General features: G+C 41.6%; 1 protein-coding gene across 1 annotated transcript in view; it reads right to left on the bottom strand.

The window, feature by feature from the left end:
* Window positions 1-27,007, bottom strand: part of CENPE (centromere protein E) — a 77,789-nt gene that overhangs the window by 40,559 nt on the left and 10,223 nt on the right. The window contains exons 6-23 of the mRNA XM_045018536.1: window positions 26,615-26,696; window positions 26,353-26,420; window positions 26,206-26,274; window positions 24,568-24,619; window positions 22,594-22,681; window positions 22,188-22,314; window positions 19,947-20,066; window positions 11,973-12,131; window positions 11,158-11,302; window positions 9,931-10,022; window positions 9,560-9,616; window positions 9,310-9,477; window positions 7,479-7,553; window positions 7,106-7,228; window positions 5,802-5,936; window positions 4,343-4,520; window positions 3,289-3,443; window positions 1,224-1,538 (exon numbers count right to left, since the gene is read on the bottom strand). Of these exons, the coding sequence (XP_044874471.1) occupies window positions 1,224-1,538; window positions 3,289-3,443; window positions 4,343-4,520; window positions 5,802-5,936; window positions 7,106-7,228; window positions 7,479-7,553; window positions 9,310-9,477; window positions 9,560-9,616; window positions 9,931-10,022; window positions 11,158-11,302; window positions 11,973-12,131; window positions 19,947-20,066; window positions 22,188-22,314; window positions 22,594-22,681; window positions 24,568-24,619; window positions 26,206-26,274; window positions 26,353-26,420; window positions 26,615-26,696 (2,208 nt within the window). The remainder of the gene's footprint in view (window positions 1-1,223; window positions 1,539-3,288; window positions 3,444-4,342; window positions 4,521-5,801; window positions 5,937-7,105; window positions 7,229-7,478; window positions 7,554-9,309; window positions 9,478-9,559; window positions 9,617-9,930; window positions 10,023-11,157; window positions 11,303-11,972; window positions 12,132-19,946; window positions 20,067-22,187; window positions 22,315-22,593; window positions 22,682-24,567; window positions 24,620-26,205; window positions 26,275-26,352; window positions 26,421-26,614; window positions 26,697-27,007) is intronic.

Here is a 27,007-nt window from a genome sequence, read left to right as displayed (position 1 = left end):
AGCATGTACTAATTTTCAAGTTTGAGACCTTAGTTTCTATTTTTTTTTTAACTGAACAAAAATCAATTGTGTAGCAGCTAGAGGCCCGATTCTGTGAGGAGCTACGCTGGCTCCACTCTTATCAACTTTAGTGGAAGTCAGGGCGGAGGCTGGGAGGATGGGGGATAACTGCTCAGCATATTGCAAGATGGCCTGTCCACACAACCAGATTAAAGAAGAAAATATTTTAAAGGAAGGACTGTGGGATGGGATGGGATGGGAAGAAGAGTATGATATATGAAAGAGGAAGCAGATGTTTTGTCTCTGCCACTCAACAATCTGTGCGATGTGATATAGTCCTACGGCACAGTTCTTCCCATTAACTTAAATGGGATATTGACTAACAGACTGCTTTGTAGTGAGGGCTTACAGAGTGTTTAATATGCAGTTAAAAAAATCCATTCATCATGAAATACTGCCTATAGTGCTAAAATCACGGTACTACTACACATTCATGTGAGCACCCATGCACTGGCATTGGTAAGCTGCACTATTGCACACTTATCTTTTCATGACCTTATTTCGATGGGTTTATCACTCAGGTGGCTCCAATGGCTAATCCTGCGTGGATCAAACCCTTGCAAAATTGTTTGTATAAAGAGGAAAAGAGTTTAGTAAAGTTAATAGGCTGTGGCAGTAAAGCTTTACCAAGTTCATTTTCTGCCTCTCATGCTGTGCACAAATCCAAATGTGAGGGAGAGGAAAGGCTAAAAGTTTTACCCTATTCCCCAGATATCTGCAGAACGTGTTTGGGGAAGGGAGAAAAGGTATACAAGCCTGGTGAGCCATTTACAAAACAAGCCCAAACTGTATAGAGTGTTTAGGAGAAAAATCTAAGTTGTTCTTAGGTAAACAAAAGAAAAAACTCCATATATTTCAAACCAAAACACCTGTCTATTGATCACAATATACTGTATGGTAGGCCTTCAGCTACTAAGAAAATACTTTCCAGATTAATACATCTGTTTTCTCCAATTTTAGCCTTCAAAAATAGCCAGTACCAGCAGGTAAGATGCTGTAAAGGCCTCTGTGAAATACCCAATTATTATAGAATCTTCCATCACTGATTATGGAAGCTATTACAGGTATATTTGTGCAGCTTCAGTTTAAGAGTTTCTCAAGGAGGACTTTACTATGAGTGAGTTGTTCTGTGACTATTCCATACAAAGATGGAAGGCACTAACCTCTAGTCTCACATTGTCCACAATTGTTTTAAGCTTTTGGGCTTCGTCAGATAGATGTTCTACTTGGTGTTTCATTTGCTCACTTTCTTCAGATGCAGCCAACCATTTTTGCTCAAGTTCTTCATGGTGGCCTTTGAGCTCTAGGTACTCCTGATCAGCCCTTACATACTTCAGTTGGGTACTGGCTAGGTCTTCTTTTGATATTCTGATTTCTTCAGTCATGCCTTGAAGTCTAGCCTCCTTATCAGCCACTTCAGAGAGCAGTTTCTCTCTTTCTGATGTTAATAAACACAGCTCCTCTGATTTCTCAAATATCTGCCAAGGGAACTGGAATATTAGTGCATGTGCTACAGTAGCTACATCCCCATATGCAAAGGCAAGAAATGAAAAAAGGCTGATGAAAGCTGGATCAAATCAGTAAATGGTTATGAAACTACGTTTTGCCCAGGCAACAGCCAAAACTAAAAGAAAGAAAGAGAATGCATACAAGAATGGGGTCTAAAACCTGCTTCTTTCAACTCCCTTCTCTAACCACTTATAAATTCCGTGGGCGCCCCCAGATATATATTTTAAATATCTTTAAGACATGTCTGTCTCAGAAATTTAGGCAGATACTCCTAATTAGGGAGTCCTCTATAAATATTCTGTTAAAGAGATTTTATAGGTACAATAGCCTATTGTTATTCTCTAATTTGACGGACTTTTTGGGAATCACTGTGATATTAAAGTTTGAAGACTTAATGGGGTGGGTGTTTGTGATCAGGATTCTACGGAGGAAATGTGCCTTGGATATTTTAAAGTGCATATTTTGACACGTAATTTTAGTAAGTGTTTGAAAATAAAGAAGTCCTTAGAAAAGCCATGTAAAGATAAATTCCTTGAGCTATATTTAAGGGAAGGTTAAGCAATTGAAACCTGCCCAGAGACTTTGCTTTAACTTAAAAAATTAAATATTTCATTTCTATCTAAGACGGTGGAATCCTGTTCAGGGTCATGAATGGCATGTCTAAGTTTAGGGTACTAAGCCAAAGCTCCAAATCCCACCTCAACCCTGACCTGGAGTGACCACCTCTAAGTCAGATTGGGCAGTCCAATGGTTTTATGGATTACTGACAAGTCACTAAAATGTGTTTTAGAACTTTGAAAAAATGGATGACTTCACATTTAAGTTTTGAAATATAAATGTTAAATAAATTTAACACCCCCCCCCCCAAAGTTATCAATTTGGTTGATTTACCTTTGTTCTAATCAAGGTTTGGGATATTTTTGACAGTATGAATGGATATCCAGTAACCTTCCACCAATATACCAACCCTCTAAAAATCAGTATAAAATAGTAAGAAAACATCTGAAAAAAGAAAGGCTTGTCTTAAGCTTAAGAGCCTCCCTAGAAAGTTTCATATATTCGTCACCAATGCATATACTAAGGCAGTCAGAACATCCTTAATTTTTTAAAAATATATGCAGATCACTTAAGCAGCAGCATGCATGCATAGATGACCTGTTACTTTAAGTTCTTAAGAGAAAAATACATGGGAAGGGGTGCATGTGTCTGTATAGTGTCACACACTTCATAGCTTCAACAGGATGAGCTTGTTGCACAGAGCCTCCTTGCATCCCTCAATTCCACCCAGAAGCCGGTGTGCTGCCTTCTATCCCCCTCCATTTCAGGAACTCTCTGCAACTCCCCACAATCTCCTCCTTCCAGGGGTTTTGTTACCCCCCCACCATTCTCTGTTCTTCCCAAACCCAGGGTCCTCCTTGATGCCAGCAGGTCTGTGCACACTTATTTCCACTTCTTCCCATTCCCCCACTGCTCACCATGGGCTCTATATGTCCCCTACTTCCCCAAAGCTCCCCTCTCACAGGGGGGGTCTGTATGTCCCATGTTTTCCGCATAGCTGGGTCCCCCAGTCTCCCTTCACGTCATGGACTATGTGCATGCCCCCATTCCCCCAACCCTATTTTTCTGTCTGGGAGATTACATACAGACAGATACTATCAGTTAGCGTAAGGCCTTCATAATCTCAGCATATTACTTGAGCAAGAGGTTTTGAATTTTTACCTGTTTCTGTAGCATCTCAACTTTATCAGGTAGAGATTTGAATTCTGATGATGTATCTACTTCCTTCCGTAAAACTGTGTTTTCTTCTAACACCTTATCCAATTCATTTTTTAAATCGGCTATCTTTCTTTCCAGTTCCACGAGAGACCACAAATCTAGAGTTTGAAAGATTTACATTAATAAAAAGTTCCAAAGAAGGGGGAAGAAGCGATCCACTCCGATTTGTTTAATAGGCAGAAGATGTTCTCTCAATAGGTTGAGAGAACATTACCAGGTTGTAAACAGATTTACTTTTTGGACTGATTAAAATGAGACTTGTTGACAATGAAGGAGGAGGTCAGGCTGCCAATTAGTTATTTTATCACTAGTCGTTTAGATCAATCCCGGATTATTGTAAGACAACTTCTTCCAAATATAAAAAAAACCTTTAACTTCACTGTTTATTGCAGTATGTAACACAAAAATCCCGTCACATGAAGTGTGTGGGAAAAGCTGAACATAGGAATGTTTTAAGCAGTTGATGCGTATCAGAAAAAACAGTGATCCCAAGCTGGAGAACAATGACTCTTCTACATGCTTAAATGAAGTAAAGCTCCATAGCTATTGCTCTATGCCAGGGGTCGGCAACCTTTCAGAAGTGGTGTGCCGAGTCTTCATTTATTCACTCTAATTTAAGGTTTCACATGCCAGTAATACATTTTAACGTTTTTAGAAGGGCTCTTTCTCTAAGTCTATAATATATAACTAAACTATTCTTGTATGTAAAGTAAATAAGGTTTTAAAAATGTTTAAGAAGCTTCATTTAAAATTAAATTAAAATGCAGAGCCCCCCAGACCAGGCCAGGACCCAGGCAGTGTGAGTGCCACTGAAAATCAGCTCACGTGCCGCCTTTGGCGCACGTGCCATAGGTTGCCTACCCCTAGTCTATACCTTCCCCTTCCCTCTCAAAAAAACCCGAACTATTAATGTACACTTGTATAGGTTACTATGTCAAAACACTATGAAGTGGGGAGATCTACTAAGTCATTCAGAATAGCCTTTTTGTAACAGTACCTTTTGGAACTTTACCCTCCAAGAGCAAGGTTAGCTTTGTGTTTTCCTGAAAGGCAGATTGTAGCTCTCTTTGTAAGTCAACTTGCATTTTTTTGTAGCTCACTTTTCCTGCTTCTAATTGACTTTGATACAATTGAACATCCTTTTCCATTTGCTTGTAACCATTTAAGAGCTCATTCTGTATGAAAAGAGAAAGATTATTCTAGTCCCAGAAGTACTATGACAAATTAAACTAGGCATTTAATAGTAAGCAAAAGCTCCTTTCGCCATTGCTGTTCTTTCAGAATTGTCCCAGTATTATCTTTAACTTCTCCCCACATATCTAGCTGGTCATTAAAGTCTTCTTGCTTCTTCATCAACTCTTAACAAATATCAGGTCTTTCTTTATGTACTAGCTACTTATGCTTGCCTTCCATCTGGATTACTGTAATATATATCTCATAGAACTGGAAGGGACCCTGAAAGATCATCGAGTCCAGCCCCCTGCCTTCACTAGCAGGACAAGTACTGATTTTTGCCCCAGATCCCTAAGTGCCCCCGTCAAGGACTGAACTCACAACCCTGGGTTTAGCAGGCCAATGCTCAAACCACCGAGCTATCCCTCTCCCCCTGTAGCCTCCTCTCCAGCTTGATACCTGTGTCAGTCCCCTCAAATTAATCTGTAGCATTCTGAACAAATTGATCTTTCAGGCCCAGACCACCTCACTCCCCTATAAAGTCACTCCATTTGTTTATCCTGCCCCTTATAGTATCTTGTCCTGATCCTCACTTACAAATCTCACACCTCTGCCTTCACCTTCTTATATTCCCCCCCCTTTGCTCCACCAACAACACCAGCCTCAATGCCCCCCTTGCTTCCATCTCCCATTCCTGTTTTTTTGCTTTCTTTCATGCTGCTCCAAAGCATGGAACACCCATCCAGCCGCAGTGTGCCAGGCCTCTACCCTCCTTAGTCAACTCTTCCTGAAGTCCTATTATCCTACTACTGCAGTGTCACGGTTAATGTTATTGATGTGAATGATAATTCTCCAATATTCAGCCCAGAAGACTACTTCCCTAATGTATTAGAAAATGCCTCAGGTGGGACAACTGTTATCCGTCTAAATGCAACTGACGCTGATTCTGGACCTAATGCCATGATTGCATATGCAGTTCAGTCCTCAGATAGTGATATCTTTGTCATTGATCCCAACACAGGAATTATCACCACCCAAGGGTTCTTAGACTATGAAACAAAACAAAGTTATCATCTAACTGTGAAAGCTTTTAATGTTCCAGATGAAAGAGCCCCATGATTATAAAAAACAACAAGTACAAGGGAGATTAATTAGTAACTTCCCGAGTCTTGTCTTTCCAGATTTGTTCCTTGACTAGTCTCTCTGAAACAAGGAGAGCCTCTATAACAGTTTCTTATACAACCAGAAGCATATCACCTATGCTGAAATAATAAGTTACTTGCCATTTTCTCTTTTAGCTCTAGATTTTCACTCCTGAGAAATGCAGATTCTTTCTTGGCATCCAGGGCTACAGTTTCAGTATCAATGAGAGACTTACTCATTTGTTGAATTTCATCAAGTAGTTTATCAGAGTCTCCCTGTAAGAATGAGACAGATATTAAACACAAATAACCAGAAACTATGATAAAGCAACTATGATCTTGTTAGGATCCCCACGTAGACAAATAAGTATCATACTGGTTTTAAGAGTCCTAGAGAGCTTGTTGTGTTTAAGTGCCATAGTAGCGGGAAATTTTTCCTTCGACAAATAGAACACATAGTAGTTTATCTAGTAATCTTCCTTAGATACATTTACTGATATATGCAGTATGAATTGTACAGTAACTCCTCATTTAAAGTCATCCTGGTTAACGCTGTTTCGTTGTTATGTTGCTAATCAATTAGGGAACATGCTCGTTTAAAGTTGTGTAATGCTCCCTTCTAACGTCGTTTGGCAGCCGCCTACTTTGTCTACTGCTTGCAGGAAAAGCAGCCCTTTGCAGCTAGCTGGTGGGGGCTTGGAACCAGGGTGGAACGGCAGCCCCCATCAGCTCCCCGCTCCCCTAAGTTCCCTGTGCAGCAGCTGCCCAGCAGTCTAGCAATTGCAGCTGTCCCTCTCCCAACTGCCATGTGCTGCTCCTGCCCTCTGCCTTGGAGCTGCTCCCCGAGACTCCTGCTTGTTGTACGGGGGGGAGGGAAGGAAAAGGGGGGCTAATGTCAGGGTGTCCCCTTCCCCCTGCTCCTGCACCCCACTTACCTCATCTTCCATAGAGCGGGGGGGGAGGGGGGAGATAACACCAGGGCTCAGGACGGAGGGAGCTTGCAGCAGCTGTGGTCTCAGCAAGCTGATTAACAAGGCAGTGTACTTAAAGGGGAAAAACGCAAATCTCCATCATCATCACTGTGTACCAGTATTTAACTGTTTGTTTAAAGTAAGTGTGTGTGTGTGTGTGTGTGTTTAAAAAAATTTCCCTGGAACCTAACCCCCCATCTACATTAATTCTTATGGGGAAATTGGATTCGCTTAACATCGTTCTGCTTAAAGTCGCATTTTTCAGGAACATAACTACAACATAAAGTGAGGAGTTACTGTATTTGGCCTCCAAAAATTCAGATGTGTTGATGAGTAATAAGTAGTCAGCATAATAATCATCTCTTGTATAGTAGATTTCTACGCTTTTGTCTTTTTCCCCCTCTGGAAGGAGTTCAGACTCTCCTATTATAACCAAATTAGCTCTAAAAAAATCAGAGGAGAACTCAAGTTTACCATTGAAAAAGACACATCTTTCTTCCCCATGCCTGCCTTCTGTAGTTCTTCCACATATTTCTGCAAATCCTTTACTTGATTTTCTTTTTCTTTAAGCTGTTCCAATTTTGATTTTAATTCAGTCTGAAAAAAAGAATTGGAGAAAAGCAGCATAAGCAGGTGAACAATTAAGTATACAATTTGGTTTTACAGGTAACTTCACTAACACAAAACAATTATAAACACTTACACATAAGTAAAACTGATCAGAGCCCAATTATTTTATCGACTAAAAAAGTTAGAAGGTTAAGATCTGATATATACAAAATTATATGTATTTCATTCTATACAGTCATCCAGTTGTGTTACATGCAAGACCATCAGCCAAGCTCACCTCCAGATCTTCATTGTACACTTCAGCATTTTTAACTATATTCTGTAAGTTGGTAATTTCATGTGTTAGTTGTATCTGTGGAGCAATTGAAGCAGAATTGCAGAGGATATTAGAAAGCACCCATCCATCAATTTTAGTTGCCATCACCATGAAAATAAGCAAGATCTACCTTAAATTTTCCCCAGGGTTTGGCAAGACAATATGTTGTTGTTTACTATAGTTAAGAAACAAGTCATTACGTCCACTTTAAAGCAGAAAGAAAAGTTGCATAAAGTCACAGCCCTTTACTTCAGCTTCCCAATAGTTTAACAAGGATTTCAGCATACCTCACCTGCCATAGCCCAAACACAGGATGCAGTGTGATGCAAAATAAGTGATTCATGCAGAAAAAACTTAAAAAGTGAAATTCAATCCTTAAGATTAAGTAATTTTTGATAAGCTCAGTTGCTATTGAGTTTGGGTTTCCAAGACTGCAGGGAAAGGTTTAGATATGGAGACTGTCTCCTCAAAAAAACCCATCATTACAGCATTGGTTCACACTTTTAGTAAAAGCTAATTCAGCAACTTTTAAAGCAAATGCAGTTTTTATAGCAACTTCAGTTTATTGTCAATGAGCAGCTCAATCTTCACTCCCTCCTTCCAACCACAAATTGTTCACCTCAATAAATCAAGAAATAAAATCCTCAGAGCATGTTTTACAACTGTCAAAAGATGCTTTTATTAGCAGTCAACTGTAGGCAGCTGGCAAGAATCAAGCAAGATTTACTTCTGACCTTTAGCATAAGTGATTTTATATTTTCATACTTGTCGTGAATTAGAAGCCAGCATCTTCTATACCAGTGCTTCTCAAAGCCAGTCCGCCACTTATTCAGGGAAAGCCCCTGGCGGTCCTGGCCGGTTTGTTTACCTGCTGCATCCGCAGGTTCGGCCGATCACAGCTCCCTCTAGCCACGGTTCGCTGCTCCAGGCCAAAGGGGGCTGCAGGAACCGGCGCAGGCCGAGGAACGTGCTTGGCCGCCCTTCCCGCAGCCCCCATTGGCCTGGAGCGGTGAACCACGGCCAGTGGGAGCCGTGATCAGCCGAACCTGAGGACACAGCAGGTAAGCAAACCGGCCCGGACCGCCAGCAGCTTTCCCTGAACAAGCGGTGGCCCGACTTTGAGAAGCACTGTTCTATACTACATAATTTCCCAGTACATAGAAGTATTTGTCTTAGGTTTCTTTGCTGACATAGTATCATGCAGAAAAAGCAATCATTTCAATGTCCTACAGATATTACACTGCTGAGTCTCACAGTGATATTTAATTCACAAAACAAGACATGAACAGTTATAAGTCAGACCTATACAAGTAGTGCATTTAGAAATGCACTAAAGCAAGATCTTCTGTTCAAGATGTTTGAGTTAAATATTTAACTTTATTAAATTATCGTTTAGAAAGCACTATTTACTAACTTTAATGACAACAGCACTCTTGACAAAATCCAAAATAATGTGAAGTGCAGATTAGTAAATTCAATTTTTACTGTGGACATTATCCAAGTTACAAACAGCTTATTTAGCTGAAATTCAGTTAAGGAGTGCAACCTTGAACTTGCCTGCATATTGATGTCAGAAAACTGGAGCAAATTTTTCTCCATGACCTAGCGTCGAAATTCCATAATCCCTCAACTAGTCTGGACGTACTTTGTAATTTTGTGTTCATGATTCTTGGTAATCAATATGACTTTCTAAAAACATGCCTGTCATTTGGAATAAGGTCTTATATTACACACTTCACCTCATTTTTCAGAGAAGTCTTACCAGGCTGTAACTTTGATTTTAACATCTTACCTCATGGTCTTTTTGGGTTTGTTTTTCCAGTTCCTCAAATTCATCTATTTCTATCTTTTCCTTTAGTTTCTCCTTCAATTCACTTATCTCCAACTTCAGCTGTTCATTTTCTAATACTAGGTTGTCAAAGTTAGCTTGCAGGACATTCACCTCATTTCTAGCAATATCCTAAAAAAAGAGGAGTGATGTGTTATGAGAGGGTTTACTTGCATTTTAAGCTGATTTCTATTAGGACACTGAGCTGACCTACCTTTTCTAGCGCTAGTGTTTCACAGAGCTGGACAGAATCTGCAAAGTCTTTTTGACTCTAGAAAAAGAAATGCTTTGTTAGCCATTTAACAAGATCGAGTGACTTAGTTTAAAAAAACATTAGTACTGTATGAGTAGCCAGAGTTGAAATAAAATAAAAATAAATACATCTTAATTGGTTTAACAACAACATTATGAAGGCTGCTAAGATGACAACATTGGTTAGTATAAAGTTTAGAGACATAGGAAGCATAATTGATCTTGTAAAAGAGGTCAGCCTGGCCAGATCAGATTGCAGACTGAAAAAATTATAAAAACAAATTCCCTCAGTTGCGTATGATCTTGTATTAAATTATCAATCTTGAAAGTTACCCAGTTCATATTAGCTCCAGAATTCCATTCGCTTTCTGAGACTACATCAGGGGTAGGCAGATAATCATATTCAGAATACTCTGAGAACATAGCTAAAAAAAGAAAGATATGTGCATTTAAAAAACAAAACAAAACACAGCAACTTGTCCATGCTAGTAAAATTTGTTTTCTCACAAAAAGGATTCCATCAGTTCATAATCAATACTGTGTAGCCATATCTGTAAATACTGCTAACTGGATAGAAATTTTTGCTCCTGTGTGGTCCTTCTATAAATGGCCTGGAACTATGCCACACATTTCAGTCTTCAATACCCAACATCCTGTAAGCTAACAAATATTAACATAAAGAGAGGAAAATCCAATGGATTCTCTGTTACGAAGCGATAAGAATTACAGGTACGGAAAAATATTGCCTTTAGAGGAAACCCAAGGGAGAAAAGAATTAATTAATAATAATAATTAATTAATTAAAAATAGAATAATTTTAAAATAGTGTGCTCATCCTAGAAGGGGTTTTGGGGGGAGTGGGGAAGCAGGAGGGAACAAGTTCTAGTGAACAACAACTTTGTCCAAGTATTCCTATATCCCCCCTTATCCCCAGCTCAGGCCTTCTGGAAGAAAGAGGTGAACCTCTGGCCTTCTAACTAGGCTTGTGGGTTTTTGACCACTGCGGTTCTGATTATTTTGACAATGGATTCACCTATTCCCGCTGAGAGGTTTGGATTTTTTGAAAAAAAGAACTCCGCAATTTTGACAGGGACCCTTTGTTGTAAAGAATGATTTGTCAGTACCCGAAATATATAGCTAATCTTAAAATGGACCATTTTAGGGTGCATTTTCTTGGGGAGACAACATGGGTCTAGGCTGAAAGTCTAGACCCAGCAACTGAAAGTCTGAGACAGGGCTAAGGAATTTCCTTGAGCCAAGTATGTGAACATCACTGGTTACTTTTACCTTTTATTTGCCCCACTGGAGTGCTGTCTTTACCCCTTTGTCAGGAAACCTAGAAGCAAGTCTTCTAGTTCGTTATTATTCATGTGCAGTATCTCTATTTTAACTCATTTGCACTGTATCATCCAGTACAGCTGCTATGATAAGAGTAAATTCTTTTACTCCAAGCTCCATGTATATTGGAGAGCTCTCTCCCCATCTCAACATCTTCATCTGGATAACTAGTGAGCACCTTCTAAATCAAGTTTCCTCATGTCTCCTAAAACATGTACTCACAATCCTCCATCTCTGGAATCTTCTCTGCCAATGTTTTCATTTTTTTGGCATCAGTTGGCTTTAGCTTTTCAAAATTTGCAAAATAGCTGACGTCCCCTTGATTTATTTTCCCAGGGGCCCAAGTAACTCTTCTTTTTCTTTTGGCCTGAAAAAGGGGAGAATACACAAATGAAGTCATGTTAGAACAATAACAGTCAAGTGAAGCATTAATAATAAAGGTAACTTTCCTTCATTTTACCCTTCGTTGTTCCCCTAACAGTATAAGCAGATAAATATAGGGGGTGATTTTGTTTGTATTGCAGTTTTTCCAAAATTGAGGTTCAGCTGAAGAGTTTGTTTTCCACAAAACTACTTCTGATTTAAGTTTTGTACCAGATATCAAGAACTTTACAGACAATGGATTGAACCTCACAACAATCCTGTTACTTAAAAAATTATCCTCATTTCAGACTGGGTAACTTAGGAAGAGATTGTGTAATTCACCTAGATTCGGATAAATTCTTATGACAGAGGCTGACAAGCCAAGGCTAGAACTCAACTCTTCTGAATCCCAGTCCTATGCTTTACTCACTAGGCCATCTTGTGCATCTTCTTATAGCTAGTATACTGCAAGGCCAGCTAAATAGCCTGACAACGTAATGAAGCGTCAACCAAAAGTCTAAAGATGAGTCATTTCATAAGCTTTACAGAAAGGACCACTTTTCATTATATTTCACAGATCTAAGGGAAAAAAAACACACAAAACACCTTCGCCAGTTATAGGTCAAGTTTTTTCCAGGTGTCCTGTGTGACCCTGAATAATTACTCAGTCTTACTTTAAGATTTTTCTGGGATGTAAATGAGGAGGAGGTGACAAGCATTTCAGTTAGATTGACTATCCTATTTTCTTGTATTTTCTGAAGAGAGTTTTTTTCTTCTAACAGCTGGGCTAGTTGGTCTTTCTCCATCGCATGGAGATGAGTCTTTGAAGAAACCTATCATTTAAAAAAAAAAAAAAAGTGTCAGGTTTGTTGTTTCCTTCAAGTAACAACTACTTTTATACAGATACATAACATTAGCATATAAGCTTTTTTTTTTTTTAAACTAACTTGGAGCATCTTTCCATATACTTTGTCAGTTTTTTTGATGGAATAATCTAGCCTGTAGTTTACTTTTAAAAATCTAATATTTATGAGAGTTGAACAGGGAAACCCAGTGTTTCCTAGCAAAGAAGAGAAGGTTACTCACCTTGTGCAGTAACTGAGGTTCTTTGAGATGTGTGTCCCTGTCAATGCTCCACTTTAGGTATCAGTGAGTTCCAGCACTGATCAGAGATTTACGATAGCAGTGCCCATGCGGGTCACACGTGCGCAGTAGGCGTCTCGTGGTGCTGTTGGTGCTGCACCTAGCGTACGCATGACCTGAGCCCTCCAGTTCCTTCCGTACTGCAGAGTCCCAACTGCGAACTCCAAAGTAGAAGGGAGGAGGGTGGGTAGTAGAGCACCCATAGGGACACTCATCTTGAAGAACCTCGGTTACTGCACAAGGTGAGTAACCTTCTCTTCAAGTGATGTCCCTGTGGGTGCTCCACTTTAGGTGACTCTAGAGCAGTGCCCCTCAGAAGGCAGGAGGGACCTTCTGGTTCATCTGAGTCCTTGAGGTGAACATGGTTAGGCTCACTATGGCATCAGCCCTGGAGTCATGAGTGATTGCAGAGTGCTCAGTAAATGTGTGGATGGAGGCCCAAGCGACCACCTTACAAATCTCTAGTATTGGAACATTATGTAGGAACACTATTGAGGTTGAAATGGATAGTAGAATGCCCTCTGATGTGCACTGGAGGGCCTGTGTTCCGAATATGATAGCAATTCTGAAGGCACGTGGAGATCCAATTAGACAATCTCTGAGTGGATATTGTGTCTCCTTTCGAGCGCTTGGTAATAGTGTTTAACTTGTTCTGAGCAGGCTAGTCATCATGATGAAACCATGTAGGAGCCACGCTTGTAGGTGGACTCTCTCTGGATTTGGGTGAAAAGTGCGAATGTTGTGCTGAAACAGCAGTTCCAGACAACAAGGGAGAGCTCAAGGGGCACATATCGCCATGTGCATCAGGTAACGGTACCAATCTTGTCTGGGCCACGTCGGGACCATGAGGATAACCGTGGCCCTGTCTGTTTGTATCTTGTGTATCACACGTGATATCAGTGGAATTGGTGGGAACACATACATTAGTTGTGCATCCCATTTGATGAGAAAAGTGTCCCCCAGTGATCAAGGTCCCAGTCCTGCTCTCGAGCAGGACACTGCGCATTTGCGGTTCGTTGGGGATGTGAACAAGTCGATGAACAGAGTGCCCCACCAGCAGAAAATGGATCTCAAAACTCCCCCATTCATAGTCTCGGCAGAAGTACATGCTGAGCACGTCCGCTGTTGCATTCGGACAGCCAGGAAGGTAGGAGGCCGAAATGTTTATGTTGTGTTGTATGCATCAGTTCCATAACTTCGGTGCATAGCGAGTGTCAGCAAGTGCCTCCTTGGCGGTTGACATAAAACATGCATGCAACATTGTCTGTCATAATGTGAAAGGATTTGTTCTTTATATGAGGTAGGAAATGTCTGCAGGCATTGCGGACTGCACGTAGCTCTAGTAGACTGATGTGTAACTGAGTCTCCACAGGAGACCATTTGCCTTGAACCGTGTGTTGATGCATATGGGCGCCCCATCCTAACAGCGAGGCATTTATGGTGATCACAATTGATGGAGGCTCCTGTTGGAACAGGATGCCCATACAAACATTTTCTGGTCTTGTCCACCTGTGTAGAGAGTCAAGGACACTGAGTGGTACTGCAAGTTGTTTGTGTAGGCTGTGCTTGCTGGGTATGTATATTGTTTTTAAACCAGCCCTGTAGGTAGCACATATGTAGGCTTGCGTGTCACACCACGAATGTTGTGGCTGCCATGTGTCCCAGCAGTTGCAGAACAGCATGAGCAGGTATTTGAGGGCTGACTCATACCTCTGAGATAATGTTTGTCAGAGTGGTGAATCTGGTCAGGGGCAGGGATGCCTTGGCTTCTATGGCATCGAGGTGTGCCCCAATGAAGTCTAGTTGTTGGACTGGGGTTAGAGTGGATTTTCATTCATTTTATCTAGAGCCCTAGATCCCTGAATAGTGAGATAGTGGTTTTGACTGTGTCCATTGTTTCATGTTGAGTTGGTCCTTTGAGAAGGCAATCATCCAGGTAAGGGAAGATCACTATTCCCTGTTTGTGTAAATATGCTGCAACTACCAGTAGGGCTTCGGAGAAAACTCTTAGAGCAGTAGATAAGCTGAATGGTAGTACTCTACTGGTAGTGTTCATGTCCTACTGTGAATCGCTGGGATTTTTTGTGAGCGGGATGAAAGGTGATATGGAAATAAGCATCACTGAGGTTGAGGGCTGAAAACTAGTCCCCCTGCTGCAGCACTAGAAGTATCATGCTGAATGTGACCATTTTGAACTTTTGGGAGTGTATGAACTTGTTGAGCTTTCTGAGGTCCAAGATAGGTCTCCCTCCCCCATTCTTCTGGGACAAGAAATAATGGGAGTAAAATCCCTTTCCTTTGTATTGTGAAGGCACTCGTTCCAGGACACCTTGCTGTAGATGATCGACTTCTTGTCGTAACAGGTGACATGAGATGGGTCCATGAAGAGGGATGGAGAAGGGGGTAGGGTAGGTGGTCCGGATGGTATATCCCGAACGGATTATTTCTAAAACGCATTGGCCCGATGTTATCAAGGCCCAGATGTGACAGAATGGGCAAAGGAGATGACCAAAACATGGGAATGGATTGGGCATAGCTGCTGCCTGGGGAGGGAGGTCGTTCAAACCCTCGACCAAATCTTCAAAATTGTGGTTTTGAATGCTGTGAGCATTGCCATTATCGTAAGGCCATTGCTGCTGTCGATTGTTGGCGGAGTCTCTGGGTCTCTGATAAGGTTGGTACCACCTTCTCTTTGCAGGTGGGGTGCATAGAGTGGCCCGAGAGTCCTTCATTGAGTAGAGCACCTCATCAGTTTTATTCGAGAACAGGTTTTCTTCGATCAAAAGGTAGGTCTTCTATTTTTGTTTGTAATTCTCTAGGGATGCCAGAGGCCTGCAACCAGGATCACTAAGGTGGTGGCTCTGGCTGCCATGTCCACGATGTCTAGGGATACTTGGAGGGCTGTTTTGGCTATGGGTTAGTTGACCTTCGTTTACAATGGCCTGAAATTGTGACTGTTTCTCCTCGGGGAACTATGCTGTGAACAAGCTACACTTCCCATAGTTATCATAATCGTATTTTGCCAACAAGGTGGAATAGTTGGCGACTCTAAATAGTAATGTGCCTGTAGAATAAACTTTGCACCCAAACAGGTCAAGCCTGTGGTGTCAATCTAAACTGGGTTTGCTTGCTGCATTGGTTAGTGGCATCAACTACCAAGAAGTTGGGAGGTGGATGGGCAATGAGGAAGTCTGCACCTTTTGCGGGGACACAATACTTTTTATCCAACCTTTTGCATGTTGGCAGAATTGAGACCAGTGTCTTCCAGACTGTCTCTACTGATTCCAAGATGGCATCACTGACGGGGAGAGCAATCTTGGAGGCAGATGACGGTTGTAATATTTGTACCAGCTTGTGCTGGTTCATCTACACTTCCTCCAGTGGGATGTCCTGGCTTTGGGCAACCCATTTAAACCGTTTCTGGAACTGTCTGAAATCTCCTGCCGAAGCAGGCAGCGGTGGCATAATCGCCTCACCCGAGGAGGAGGAAGAATTGTGTGCAGGAGGTGTAGTCTCCTGTTCTGTGCCCGCTTCCGTGTCATCCCCAACTTCCTGAGCCTCCGTGGGCTGTGGGGTGGAAGATGCTGGGTTGGACCATAGTTTGCCTCTATGAGCAATGGGTGGCCTGGTGTGTGGACCCTGGTAAGCTGCCCAGGGTTCACAGTGTGCCCATTGCATGGGGAAGGCCATTGGCAGGTACATCCACAGCGTGTGCACCACGGTTGAGCCATCTGGTTGTAATGGTATCTTGGCCCCATATGGCTCCAAGGTGGTTGGCATTCTTTTGGTGAGGAATGGTCTGGTGAGAAAGTGCCTTGTTCCTGCACCTCATCGTCGTCACAAGACAAATGCTGTTTCATGAGAGCTGCTGGGATCTCCTCCATTGCCCCTGGGGGAGCCTTGGTACCGAGTATTGGGGAGGTCGGTGCCGACAATATCATCAGGTCTCTCTGGTGCAGAGAAACTGTGTCGGTGCTGATGTCACAGGGTCCATTCTCATCCATGCCAGCATTGGTGCCAACCAATGCTGCATCTGTTTGGTTGGTGCCGACTTGGTTTTCTCCACCGGAGCTGCCTGTGCTGTCGGTGCCGGGGGCGAAGGCATGGTGCCTGAGGAGACACTTGTGCAGAGTCCCTTATGGGTGAACTCGGTGCTGTGGAAGAGGTGTGTCTTTGTCTGTGACTTCACTGTCTCCTTCGCTCAGGCCTCGGTGGTGCTGGAGGTACCCAGAGTGCCATAGGTGCTCACCTGACCATATGTCAGCAATGGGGGTAGTGACCTGGCAGGAGACCATTGTTGTTTTTGTGCTGCTCTCTGAAGAGATGTCCGAGTCCTCTTCCTCTGCTTTTTGGCGGATACGTCTCCTTTTTCTGTTGGAGGAGTGCCCGGAGAGGCAGTCTGCGTGTCCTAATCAGGTTGGAGGGATTTCTCCATCAAAATTATTTTTAGCCTGAGATCCCGGGCATGTCGGGCTCTGGATTTCAAATTGCTACAGTGGGTGCATTTTGGGGGGATATGCAGCTCACCCAGACATCGTACGCACATCCAAAATGGGCATTGCTTTGTGACAGGAACTGCAGTGCTTGAAGCTTGGGGAGCCAGGCATCTTAACGGTTAACCGTCCCCAAGATGGAGGGTAACTAAAGAAATTATTATTTTAAAAAAATAAAATTAACAGTAATGCTAACTATAACTAGCTATTTAAACGAGGGCTGTCAATTAATCGCAGTTAACTCATGCAATTAACTCAGAAAAATTAATCGCTATTAATCGCAGTTTTAATCAATACCAATTGAAATGTATTAAATATTTTGGATGTTTTTCTACATTTTCATATATATTGTATTGTGTTGTAATTGAAATCAGTGTGTATTTTTTATTACAAATATTTGCACTGTAAAAATGATAAACAAAACAAATAGTATTTTTCAGTTCACCTCATACAAGTACTGTAGTGCAATCTTTTTGTCATGAAAGTACAACTTACAAATGTAGATTATTGTTCCATAACTGCACTCAAAAACAAAACTATGTAAAACTTCAGCACCTACAAGTCCACTCAGTCCTACTTCTTGTTAAGCCAATCACTCAGACAACAACTTTGTTTACATTTGCAGGAGATAATGCTGCCCGCTTCTTGTTTACAATGTCACCAGAAAGTGAGAACAGGCATTTGCATGGAACTTTTGTAGCTGGCATTGCAAGGTATTTAAGTACCAGATATGCTAAACATTCGTATGCCCCTTCATGCTTTAGCGCATCTGGCACATAAATATCTTGCAACACTGGCTACAACAGTGCCATAAGAATGCCTGTTCTCACTTTCAGGTGACATTGTAAACAAGAAGCAGGCAGCATTATCGCCTGCAAATGTAAACAAATTTGTTTGTCTGAGAGATTGGCTGAACAAGAAGTAGGACTGAATGGACTTGCAGGCTCTAAAATTTTACATACACCTCTACCCTGATATAACACTGTCCTCGGGAGCCAAAAAAAATCTTACTGTGTTATAGGTGAAACCGCGTTATATCGAACTTGCTTTGATCCACCGCAGCGTGCATTCCCCCCCCCCCCCCAAGAGCGCTGCTTTACTGCGTTATATCAGAATTCATGTTATATCAGGCTGCGTTATATCGGCGTAGAGGTGTAGTTTTATTTTTGAATGCAGGTTTTTTTGTACATAATTCTACATTTGTAAGTTCAACTTTCATGATAAAGAGATTGCAGTACAGTAGTTGTATTAGATGAAATACTATTTCTTTTGGTTTTTTTACAATGCAAATACCTGTAATCAAACAAATATAATGTGAGCATTGTACACTTTATATTCTGTGTTGTAACTGAAATCAATATATTTGAAAATGTAGAAAACATCCAAAAATATTTAAATAAATGGTATTCTAGTATTAAACAGTGCGATTAATTGCAATTAAAGTGGAGCATCCACAGGGACAGCATTCAAAGAAGAAACAAATTCCCCCAAATTCTAGACATGTATGACACTAAATACAAGACTTTAAACTAGATGTTTCCGCAAGACATACCCATGATTAAAACATCAGATATCCAGAGAGATGTTCCAGATCACGCCAGCTCGATAAAAATAAGCGTGTACAGTTTCAAGTGGCATTTCCATGCAGAAAAATAGGACTGTTTCCTCAAACTTTAGAATAAAAAGTAATTGACCATCTCAGCAGAGAGCAGGCAAGACTTTTGTACGCTTTTACAGGTCTATGGGTAGAGATTTAAAATTTGGGTCTCTTAAAACAGATGACTTAGGTAGATCTAGGTAGGAAGTTTCCCACATGACCATAAGCTTCTGTTTTCCCCTAAAAATTCTGCATACATTTTATAGGCTCTGAGACATAGCATGTTGTTATTATTCCATGTATAGTTTTTAATGCTTTGATTTACATTTTGGATCTTAAAATAACTAATGATTTTCTTTAAGACAGCTATGCAAAGAAGTGGAGTCTTTATTTTAAAAAGGAAGTACCAGGTGGAGCTAAATATTGTGCTCTTTCTCAACCTCTCAAGGCATGTTCAGGATCTGAGAGTAAACTTCCATTCTATTTGGCTTTTCAGGGTAGAAGACTGGAACAAGGACTTCTGATAAGATCTGAATCCTTAAGAGTGACACCATCAACTTGAAATATAGTCATTATAAACAGTTTTAGATACTACAATTATATCTGAGTTTTCCTATGAAAGTGTGGCCTTACAGTTCTGATGTCTTGTATTATGTGTACAAAACAAAATGGGAATTGACTGATTGACTGTACAGCACAAACACTGTAGCCGGCCAAAGAAAGTTTGCTGAAGCCTCAATTTGTCAAGGGAATGTCTATTCTGCCTTCTCATATCAGGAAATTCATCACCCAGAGATTATGGGGTTGAATTAGTACATTTGCTGAGTATGACAAGTGATATTATTGTTTAGAAATTTTCCTGTGTTTTCAGCGTATGTTATGTATAGTCAGGAGAACCAAGTGTGCTGGGGGGGGCAGGGGGGTGGGGGGCAGCTGCAGCAGCATGAATGTCTGAAAATTTTCAATCTCAGTTACAGTAATTTTGGGAGTTTTTATAATAGTAGGTGACGAAATTCTAGGTTAGTGATTCTTCAAATGCAAAAGGAAGAAAATCCTTTGATTGCCTCCAGAAGTGTGGTAGCTAAATGAGAAAAAACACAGAACCTAGAAGTGGGGTCTGCATGTATCTATCCCTACACCTATGAGCACATGGGATCTAGTTAGGTTAATTGTACTGAATCTGAGAAGTTTCACATATGGATCTATGGAAGTAATGACATACCCATAGCTACCATGAGCTGTGTTGTTATACCACATTAACCTCACACACTTCAGCTTGTTGTGTGAGAAGTGAGATATGGTCCAAAGTATTTTAAAAGTGCAGTTTATCTTCAAGTTTAGTTGCCTTTTATTTGGCATTTTTTAGAATTTCTATATTAAATGCTATATGATTAGCTTAATATGTTCTGACATACTTCTTCCAGCTGCCTTTTCAAGTCCACTATTTCCTTGCGATATCGTTTCAGGAGGGCATCATCATCCAGGACTTCGTTGACTTTTGGAGTATTCCTCATTCTTTTGGCTGTATTGGCAAACTGGAAGAATGACCATACAAGACAGTGAAGCTTCCCATAAGCAGAAGTTACAGAATAAGTAAATACACCTTCATAGTTTTCTATCAGAGTGAAAAGTCATAACAGGATGACTAGAAGGCAAAATGAATATTTACTGTTTGAGTAGCAAGCGCCAAATTAGTTAAGGCTGCAATTCAACATTACACCCTATTATTTTCACTTGCTCATAACTTGTTCTTTTTTGGGGCGGGGATGGATGTGTGGGAAGGAAGGAGCAGGGCTGAAAGCTTCCATTTCTGTTATCAGCCCAAAGATGAAACAAAGAGGTTATGCAGGCAAATTTGATTTTGGAGAGCATAAGAAATACAATAAATCCAAAGCACTTTTCCAATATAAAAAAAAAAGCCAAAACATTTTGCACATAGCTCAGAGTGCCTGACCTGAAGTTTGAACTTCACATATCATGAATCCTGAAGCAGTTGCTCGTTAAACTCAGCTATCTTAGATTATCTTTTGTACAGTAATTCCCCACTTAACGTCCTGTCGCTTAACATTCTTTTGATCTTAGGTCCCTGCTCAATTACAGAACATGCTCCATTTAAAGTTGTGCAATGCTTCACTATAATGTCATTTGGCTGCCTGCTTTGTCCACAGCTGGCAGCCCTCCCATCAGCTGCCCTATGCCCACCCCAGTGCCTCCTGCCCGCCAACAAACCCCGCCTTCCCCTTCCTCCCCCTGCCTCCTGCCCGTGGCAATCAGCTGGCTTGCAGCGTTCAGGTGGCAGGGGAGAGAGGGGGAGCCTGCGCACTGTGTCCTTGCTCCTCTCCCCTCCCTCCTGAACACTGCAAGCCAGCTGATTGCCGCGGGCAGGAGAGGGAGGGAGGAGGAGCGAGGACGTGGCATGTGGAGTAAAGGGAGAAAGGGGGGAAGAAGAGGCGGGTTAAGGGCAGGGGCTTGGCGGAAGCGGTGGAGTGGACAGGCTGAGGGTTGAGCCCCCCGCCCCTGGTGCTTGCAGAGTAGGGGAAGCTGCCGCTGCTGCTGCGCAATATGCTTCTCCTAGCCTACAGCACCTTCAGCCTCCTTGCCTGCCTCATTGGCTCCAGTGCCAGTGGGCTGTGCCAGTGTCGGGTAAGGCAGGGGCACCTCCCAGCTATAGTACTGTACTGCATGGCAAAAAAAAAAATTCCCTGGAACCTAACCCCCTCATTTACATTCATTCTTATGGGGAAATTGGATTCGCTTAACATTGTTTCACTTAAAGTCGCATTTTTCAGGAAGATAACTACAACGTTAAGTGAGGAGTTACTATACATGCACAGCAAGAAGTTCACATTTAGTTTTGGTTTTCCTATCTCACTACAGAACTATGTAGTTATTTTCTGCTGCTCTGTAGTTCCAACCTTCAAATGTGCCTTAATTTCGGAAAAAGTCAGATTGCATGAAAGGAAAAAAGACTAAATTTAACCCCCCCCCTCAAAAATCAGAAGTGGAAATTATTCCAATAGCAATATTAAAAGGGACACCAACAATTTGAAGTTGTCAGCTTTTTTCTTTTTTTTTTTAAACTGTTGACTAGATCTCATATATTGGGCCTGATCCCTTGTCTGCTTGTGGCTTTATGTCACATGACCTTTCTAGGAACGGGATCTGTCACCATATGATAGGTCTATACAAATGAGTGAGGGAGGAGATTACAGGCAACCTTAAATCTGGCATTTCCTAACTCTTGACTGTTTGGCTTTGCAATCTTGATAATGTTCGGTAGCATAGTTTGTGTGCATAATGTGTAATTATACACACAAAATTATAACTGCATGCCAGTAACAATGAAGTCTCTGAAAAGGGGAATTTATGAGAAAGTGGAGACTGTACAGATTATGCAGATGGAGGAAAAAAGGAGAAATGAAAAATCTGCCTGTCAAAAGAAGCAAAGTCCACACAACATATGTCAGAAGGTGCCTGGGTAAGGGCTCAAAGTATCAAGCAGTGCACTTCAATGGCTCTCAAGTCCACAGGAGGCCTCAAGAAAGATCAAGCAATCAATTTTGTTAAAGTATGGAAGCTGAGAAACTTGTGTTTCTGACCTAGTTAGCTAAAACATATTAATGCTTGGAAAAAATAAAGGAACAGAATCATTTTACCTGAAGGGTGCTAAGAGTTTCATCAAATGAAACTGGCGTAATTGTGCAAATGATAACTGTCTTAGCATTTCCTCCCAAGGAGTTCTGGAGAATTCGTGTCAACTTGCTGTCTCTATAATTTATGAAACTGTTGTGGAGGGGAAGAGAAAACACCAAACAAACCATGAAGCCAAGATTAGTGTTCTTGTACTGGTGAATATAATTATATTAGTTGCAAAAGGTAACAGATTGACCTAGCAACATCTTGTATGAAATGGCAGCTCTCTTCAAGTTATACATGTCTGATGTAAGGAAATAAGGACAAATCAACATTAAGAATGCAAATGGATTTCAAGGCTTGTTAACTAGTCAACTGTGTAGAGAGTTACAACTACTCATTTCCAGAAGAGATACTACCAATTCTTACCCAGATGGGTCATCACAGAGTTTCTTGATTACTTGACCCAAGATGAACAGACTCCGGTTTATGTTACATCCTTCTTTGAGTCGAACACCTAGATATTACATAGAAACACTTTGCTTTTATTCACAAAAGTCCACTTTCATCCTACATAATAATCAGAGTAACTGTTCAGAGACGGTTAAGCAGTCTTAGGTACCTAGGAATTGCCATAACAGATCAGACTAGCTCTCCATTTAGTTCAGTATTCTGTCTGACAGCAGCCATTACTAGATGTTTTAGGAGTATGTGTGTGCGTGTGTGTGTATATAAACCACAACCCCCCCCCGACCCCAAACAACAAAAATACCCACAACAAGCAGCCAACTAACCCACCATACCCTACCCTACCTCCTGAGCGGACAATTAAGGAATGAGCTTCTCATAGGAGGAAACATTTATTTGTGACCCTAGTCAGTGGTTGGCTGATGCCCTTAAGGTTTGTATGCATGCTGAAATTTGAATCCTGCCTAATCAAACTGTGAATACTCTCATTATGCATAATCTCAGTGAGCTTTTGGTTGTAGTGATAAATCCCACAGGTTAGTTATACGTTATGTAAAAACAAAAGAAGTACTACATTTTAAACTGGTTTGCCTTTTAATTTCTTTGAATAACCCTTTGTTCTTGAATTGTGAGAGGGGCACTACTGTTTACCTTGTCTATACCATTCATTATTTTATAAGCCTTTATCACCTCTTCACTCTAAACTAAACAATCCCAATCTATTTGCTCTTCTGAATCCTTCTATTTCTCTTACATTCAACTGGCCAGCTAGAATTGCACCCAATATTCCAGGGAAATGTGTACTATTATGTTAGTTATAGCACTGTAACAATTATAATAGTCTTTATACCATTCTTAAGCTTTATAGAGATTTTAGTTTAATTGCAATTTCATAGTGAGCAGAGTTTCACACTGGATTGTCTACAACACGCTTGGCTTCTTTTTCCTGAATGGATCTATTTAAATTTAGAACCCAGCACTTTGTAGACAGATAATTTCTTCTATGGTATAATACCTCTCAATTGATAGCATGTTAGCCAGAATCTAAATACTAGGGAGATGGGCACAAACGCAAACTCCATTACAGATTTAGTAGACTCAGGGGTCGTGAGTTATATGGGCCTGGGGTGCCCGGGCCCCACCATATTCAGGGCCCAGTTCCACCAATGTTCGGGGCTGGGTCTCTCCTTTGGCCGCACCTGCCGCCTCCATGCATCTCCTCCGGAGCATCCCCTGGCCCTGCCTGCCACCCCTGGAGCATCCCTGCCTGCCTTGGGCAACAGGTGGCTGACCTCTGCAGCTCTGTGCTGCGCTCCCTCGCCAGCTGCTGCCGACTACAAGGAAGTGGCGCCAGGCAGGCTGAGGCGGCTGCTGCACCTGCGGAGTGATGAAGCACATGGCACACACCCCACAGCAGGCGACTCCGAGCGGGGGTGTCACTTATCCTGGCTAGACCTCCTGAGCAGCAGCCTGGGGTGGGGGGTTTGGGTGAGTGTTGTGCTGCTGCCGGCAGGGAGAGGGTTGGGTGGGGGGAGTCCTCCTCTCCTGCCCCAGCCCCGGGGCAGCCTGCCTGCTGCACCCCCCAACTCCTCATTCCCGGCCCCCCGCTGGCAGCCATCGGGGGGCTGGCCCCCTGCTGGCCGAGCCCCGAGCCCACACCTAGCAGCCAAATTCCCTCCTAGAGCCTGCAGCCACTCTCCCAGAGCCTGCACCCCTCTCCTGCATCCCCAGCCCAGAGCCTGCACTTAGCACCCAAACTCCATCCCAGAACCCGCACCCAAACTTCCTTCCAGGGCCTGCACCCCAAATCCCCTCCTGCACCCAAACTCTCTCCCAGAGCCTTGGGCAGGTGTGTGGGGGGAGGTGGGAAAAGAGGACTTGCACCCATTCTGGGCACCACCAAAAATTATACAAACCTGCCGCCCCTGTACCTACCTTCTGATCCTGTTTGGCTAGCTCTTTCACTGCCTGCCAGATCTACCAAGTTCTGCAAATTCATTAAAGATTTCATGAGACACAGTTTGCAGGTAAGTCAGTTTAAAATGATCTCAACGCTAAATCTATGCTAAGAATTTCAATCCAAGTTCAGTTAAGCCTTTGACATTTCTATAGTAATATACCAACTACACAGTGAGGGCAGTATTTTTCTAAGTTGCATGGCGAAAATGGCTTTAAAATACCAATATTGCGATCACTATTAGTAAACTTGCATTGCAACTTTTAAAGTATGTACTCTTCAATATGCATATAAATTCCCATTAAACACAAGATTGTCTCACAAGCAGTCATCTCCTTCTCTTCACCCTGAATAACAGAAGTGCATAAACAATCTGCCAGGTCCTCAGTTTCCATTAATACATAAGCATTACCTTCATCCTCCTCCTAATTCAGCCTACACCAACTGTTCATCTCCCCCACATCCAATTTAAGAGGTCAACAGAAGAAGTCAAGTACCAAAATACCAATATTTTCTCATAATCCCTTATACCTGTATGTGGTGCAACTGGTAGGTAACAGGGATTATGTGCTTGCAGTATCATTTGATGGTGATTTGGTTGATGCCTAGCAACCAGCCATCACCTTTATAGGCCTCCGCTTTCAGGAGAGAGCTCAAAAACTGAGGATATACTTGACCGAACTCCACCAAAGAATACAACCCAGCCACCAATAATCATCATCATGTATCAAAGGCTGCTGACAGACCCAGTGCTTTGAAAGAAAAGGCTATTACCTGAAGATAGCCCACTACTATCAGACTAGTCTGATCAAGATGCAAATAGTCAAAGAAGTTTGATACTGGAGAAATTAGAGATGACTAGTGACTACCTCCCTGTTAACCAGTTCACCAGAAAATAGAGAGTAGGCAGTAGTTTGTCAAGATGTTAGAGAGGATTTAAATAGGAATTGCGCACAGAATCTAGTTCTCAGAGTCCCAAATACAGACTGATAGACCAAATATTCATTCCCTCCTTTGACTCCCTGCCATACTGCTAATATCAATCCATCAAACAAAAGGGATCACAGCCAACAGCTACTGAATCTGTCAGCAAGAGGGGCTGCAAGCCACCATTATGTTCCTAGTCCTGAGGCCACCTGGCTCCTGAAAGCTGCACTATCTTGCACCAACTGATAGAGGTTCTTATGAAGAATTATGGCAACTGTGGTGTTCAACCAGATTTCCCCTTTTTCCCCATGTCATACGCCTTTCTGTCCCAGCAGCCAGAAGGGGTTATGTAGGAGTTCTAAGCCCCTTCAGGGTTTTTCCCTCCCCCTAAGGAAGTCCCAAGTAGTGGATGCAAAGTAGTACCTTTGGGGACACTTTGCATCACAGCCTCTGCACAATATCTAGTAGACTTTTACATATATATTGTTATACAGTCTTAAAACAGTTCAATATTTCTCCTTCACACAAGTTTTCCATTCAGAGCGTTTCAGTCTCAATATGATGGGAGAGAATCTCTGATTTTAGGATTTCATTTTAGTGGTGTCCAATATTTTAGCTCTTTTTAAAATTGTAAGTTTCCACATTAATGCCTACCTAGTACCGGACAACCTTTTTCAAACATAACTTACCAGATGAGATACCATTACAGCTCCATCACAGTTCGTGTTGGCAGGGTCATTTTCCCTACTTTCTATAATCTAAAAGAAGAAAGCCTCATAAGATTATTGCACATCTTTTCAGTTAACACATAAAAAAATTACCATACAGACACCTACCATTCTGAAAATGGTGTGAGAACGACTGCTGTGTTCATTCATTTTTGTTTCTCCATAGTGTCGTTTTTCTGTCAAAATAAAGTATTTGTTATCCAAAATCCCATATGCTCCAGACAATATTAAGATTGTAAGCAAAACTAGTCTAACTGATACACTAAAATAATAGCTTTTATGAGATTGTAGTTTTAGCCATGTATTAAATTTAGGACAGTGGTCATGTGTTTTAAAATTGCATCAACAATGGAGAGGCTAATCATCCTACTTTCTCCTTTCCTGAGCCATTCCATGACTTGCTCTGGAGTAACAACCACCTCTTCGATCAGATCTTCCACGTAGATGTTTCTCTGCAAGAGAAACAGAATTAAAGACAAATTTCACCCAAGTCTAAAATAAATGAGAAATAGATGTGTGTACTGTATTCAGCACTGTTTTCAGTTGAATTTATTAATGAAAGCCACACAGCAGCCTGAAGACAGACAAATTTGTCTTCCAAACACACAGGGAATAAAGTCAGAACACTGTCAGTGCAAATTTTTATGCCGATATATTTCAACTGTAACTTTAAGGAGACAATGTCAAACATTTGAGATCCAAAAATATGATGCATTTTAAAATGTATATGATTTGTCAGGGAAAGGTCCTCTGGATTTTAGAT

Source organism: Mauremys mutica, chromosome 5 (assembly GCF_020497125.1).
Source record: "Mauremys mutica isolate MM-2020 ecotype Southern chromosome 5, ASM2049712v1, whole genome shotgun sequence".
Lineage (NCBI taxonomy): Eukaryota > Metazoa > Chordata > Testudines > Geoemydidae > Mauremys > Mauremys mutica.
This window is presented reverse-complemented; position numbering and strand designations above follow the sequence as displayed.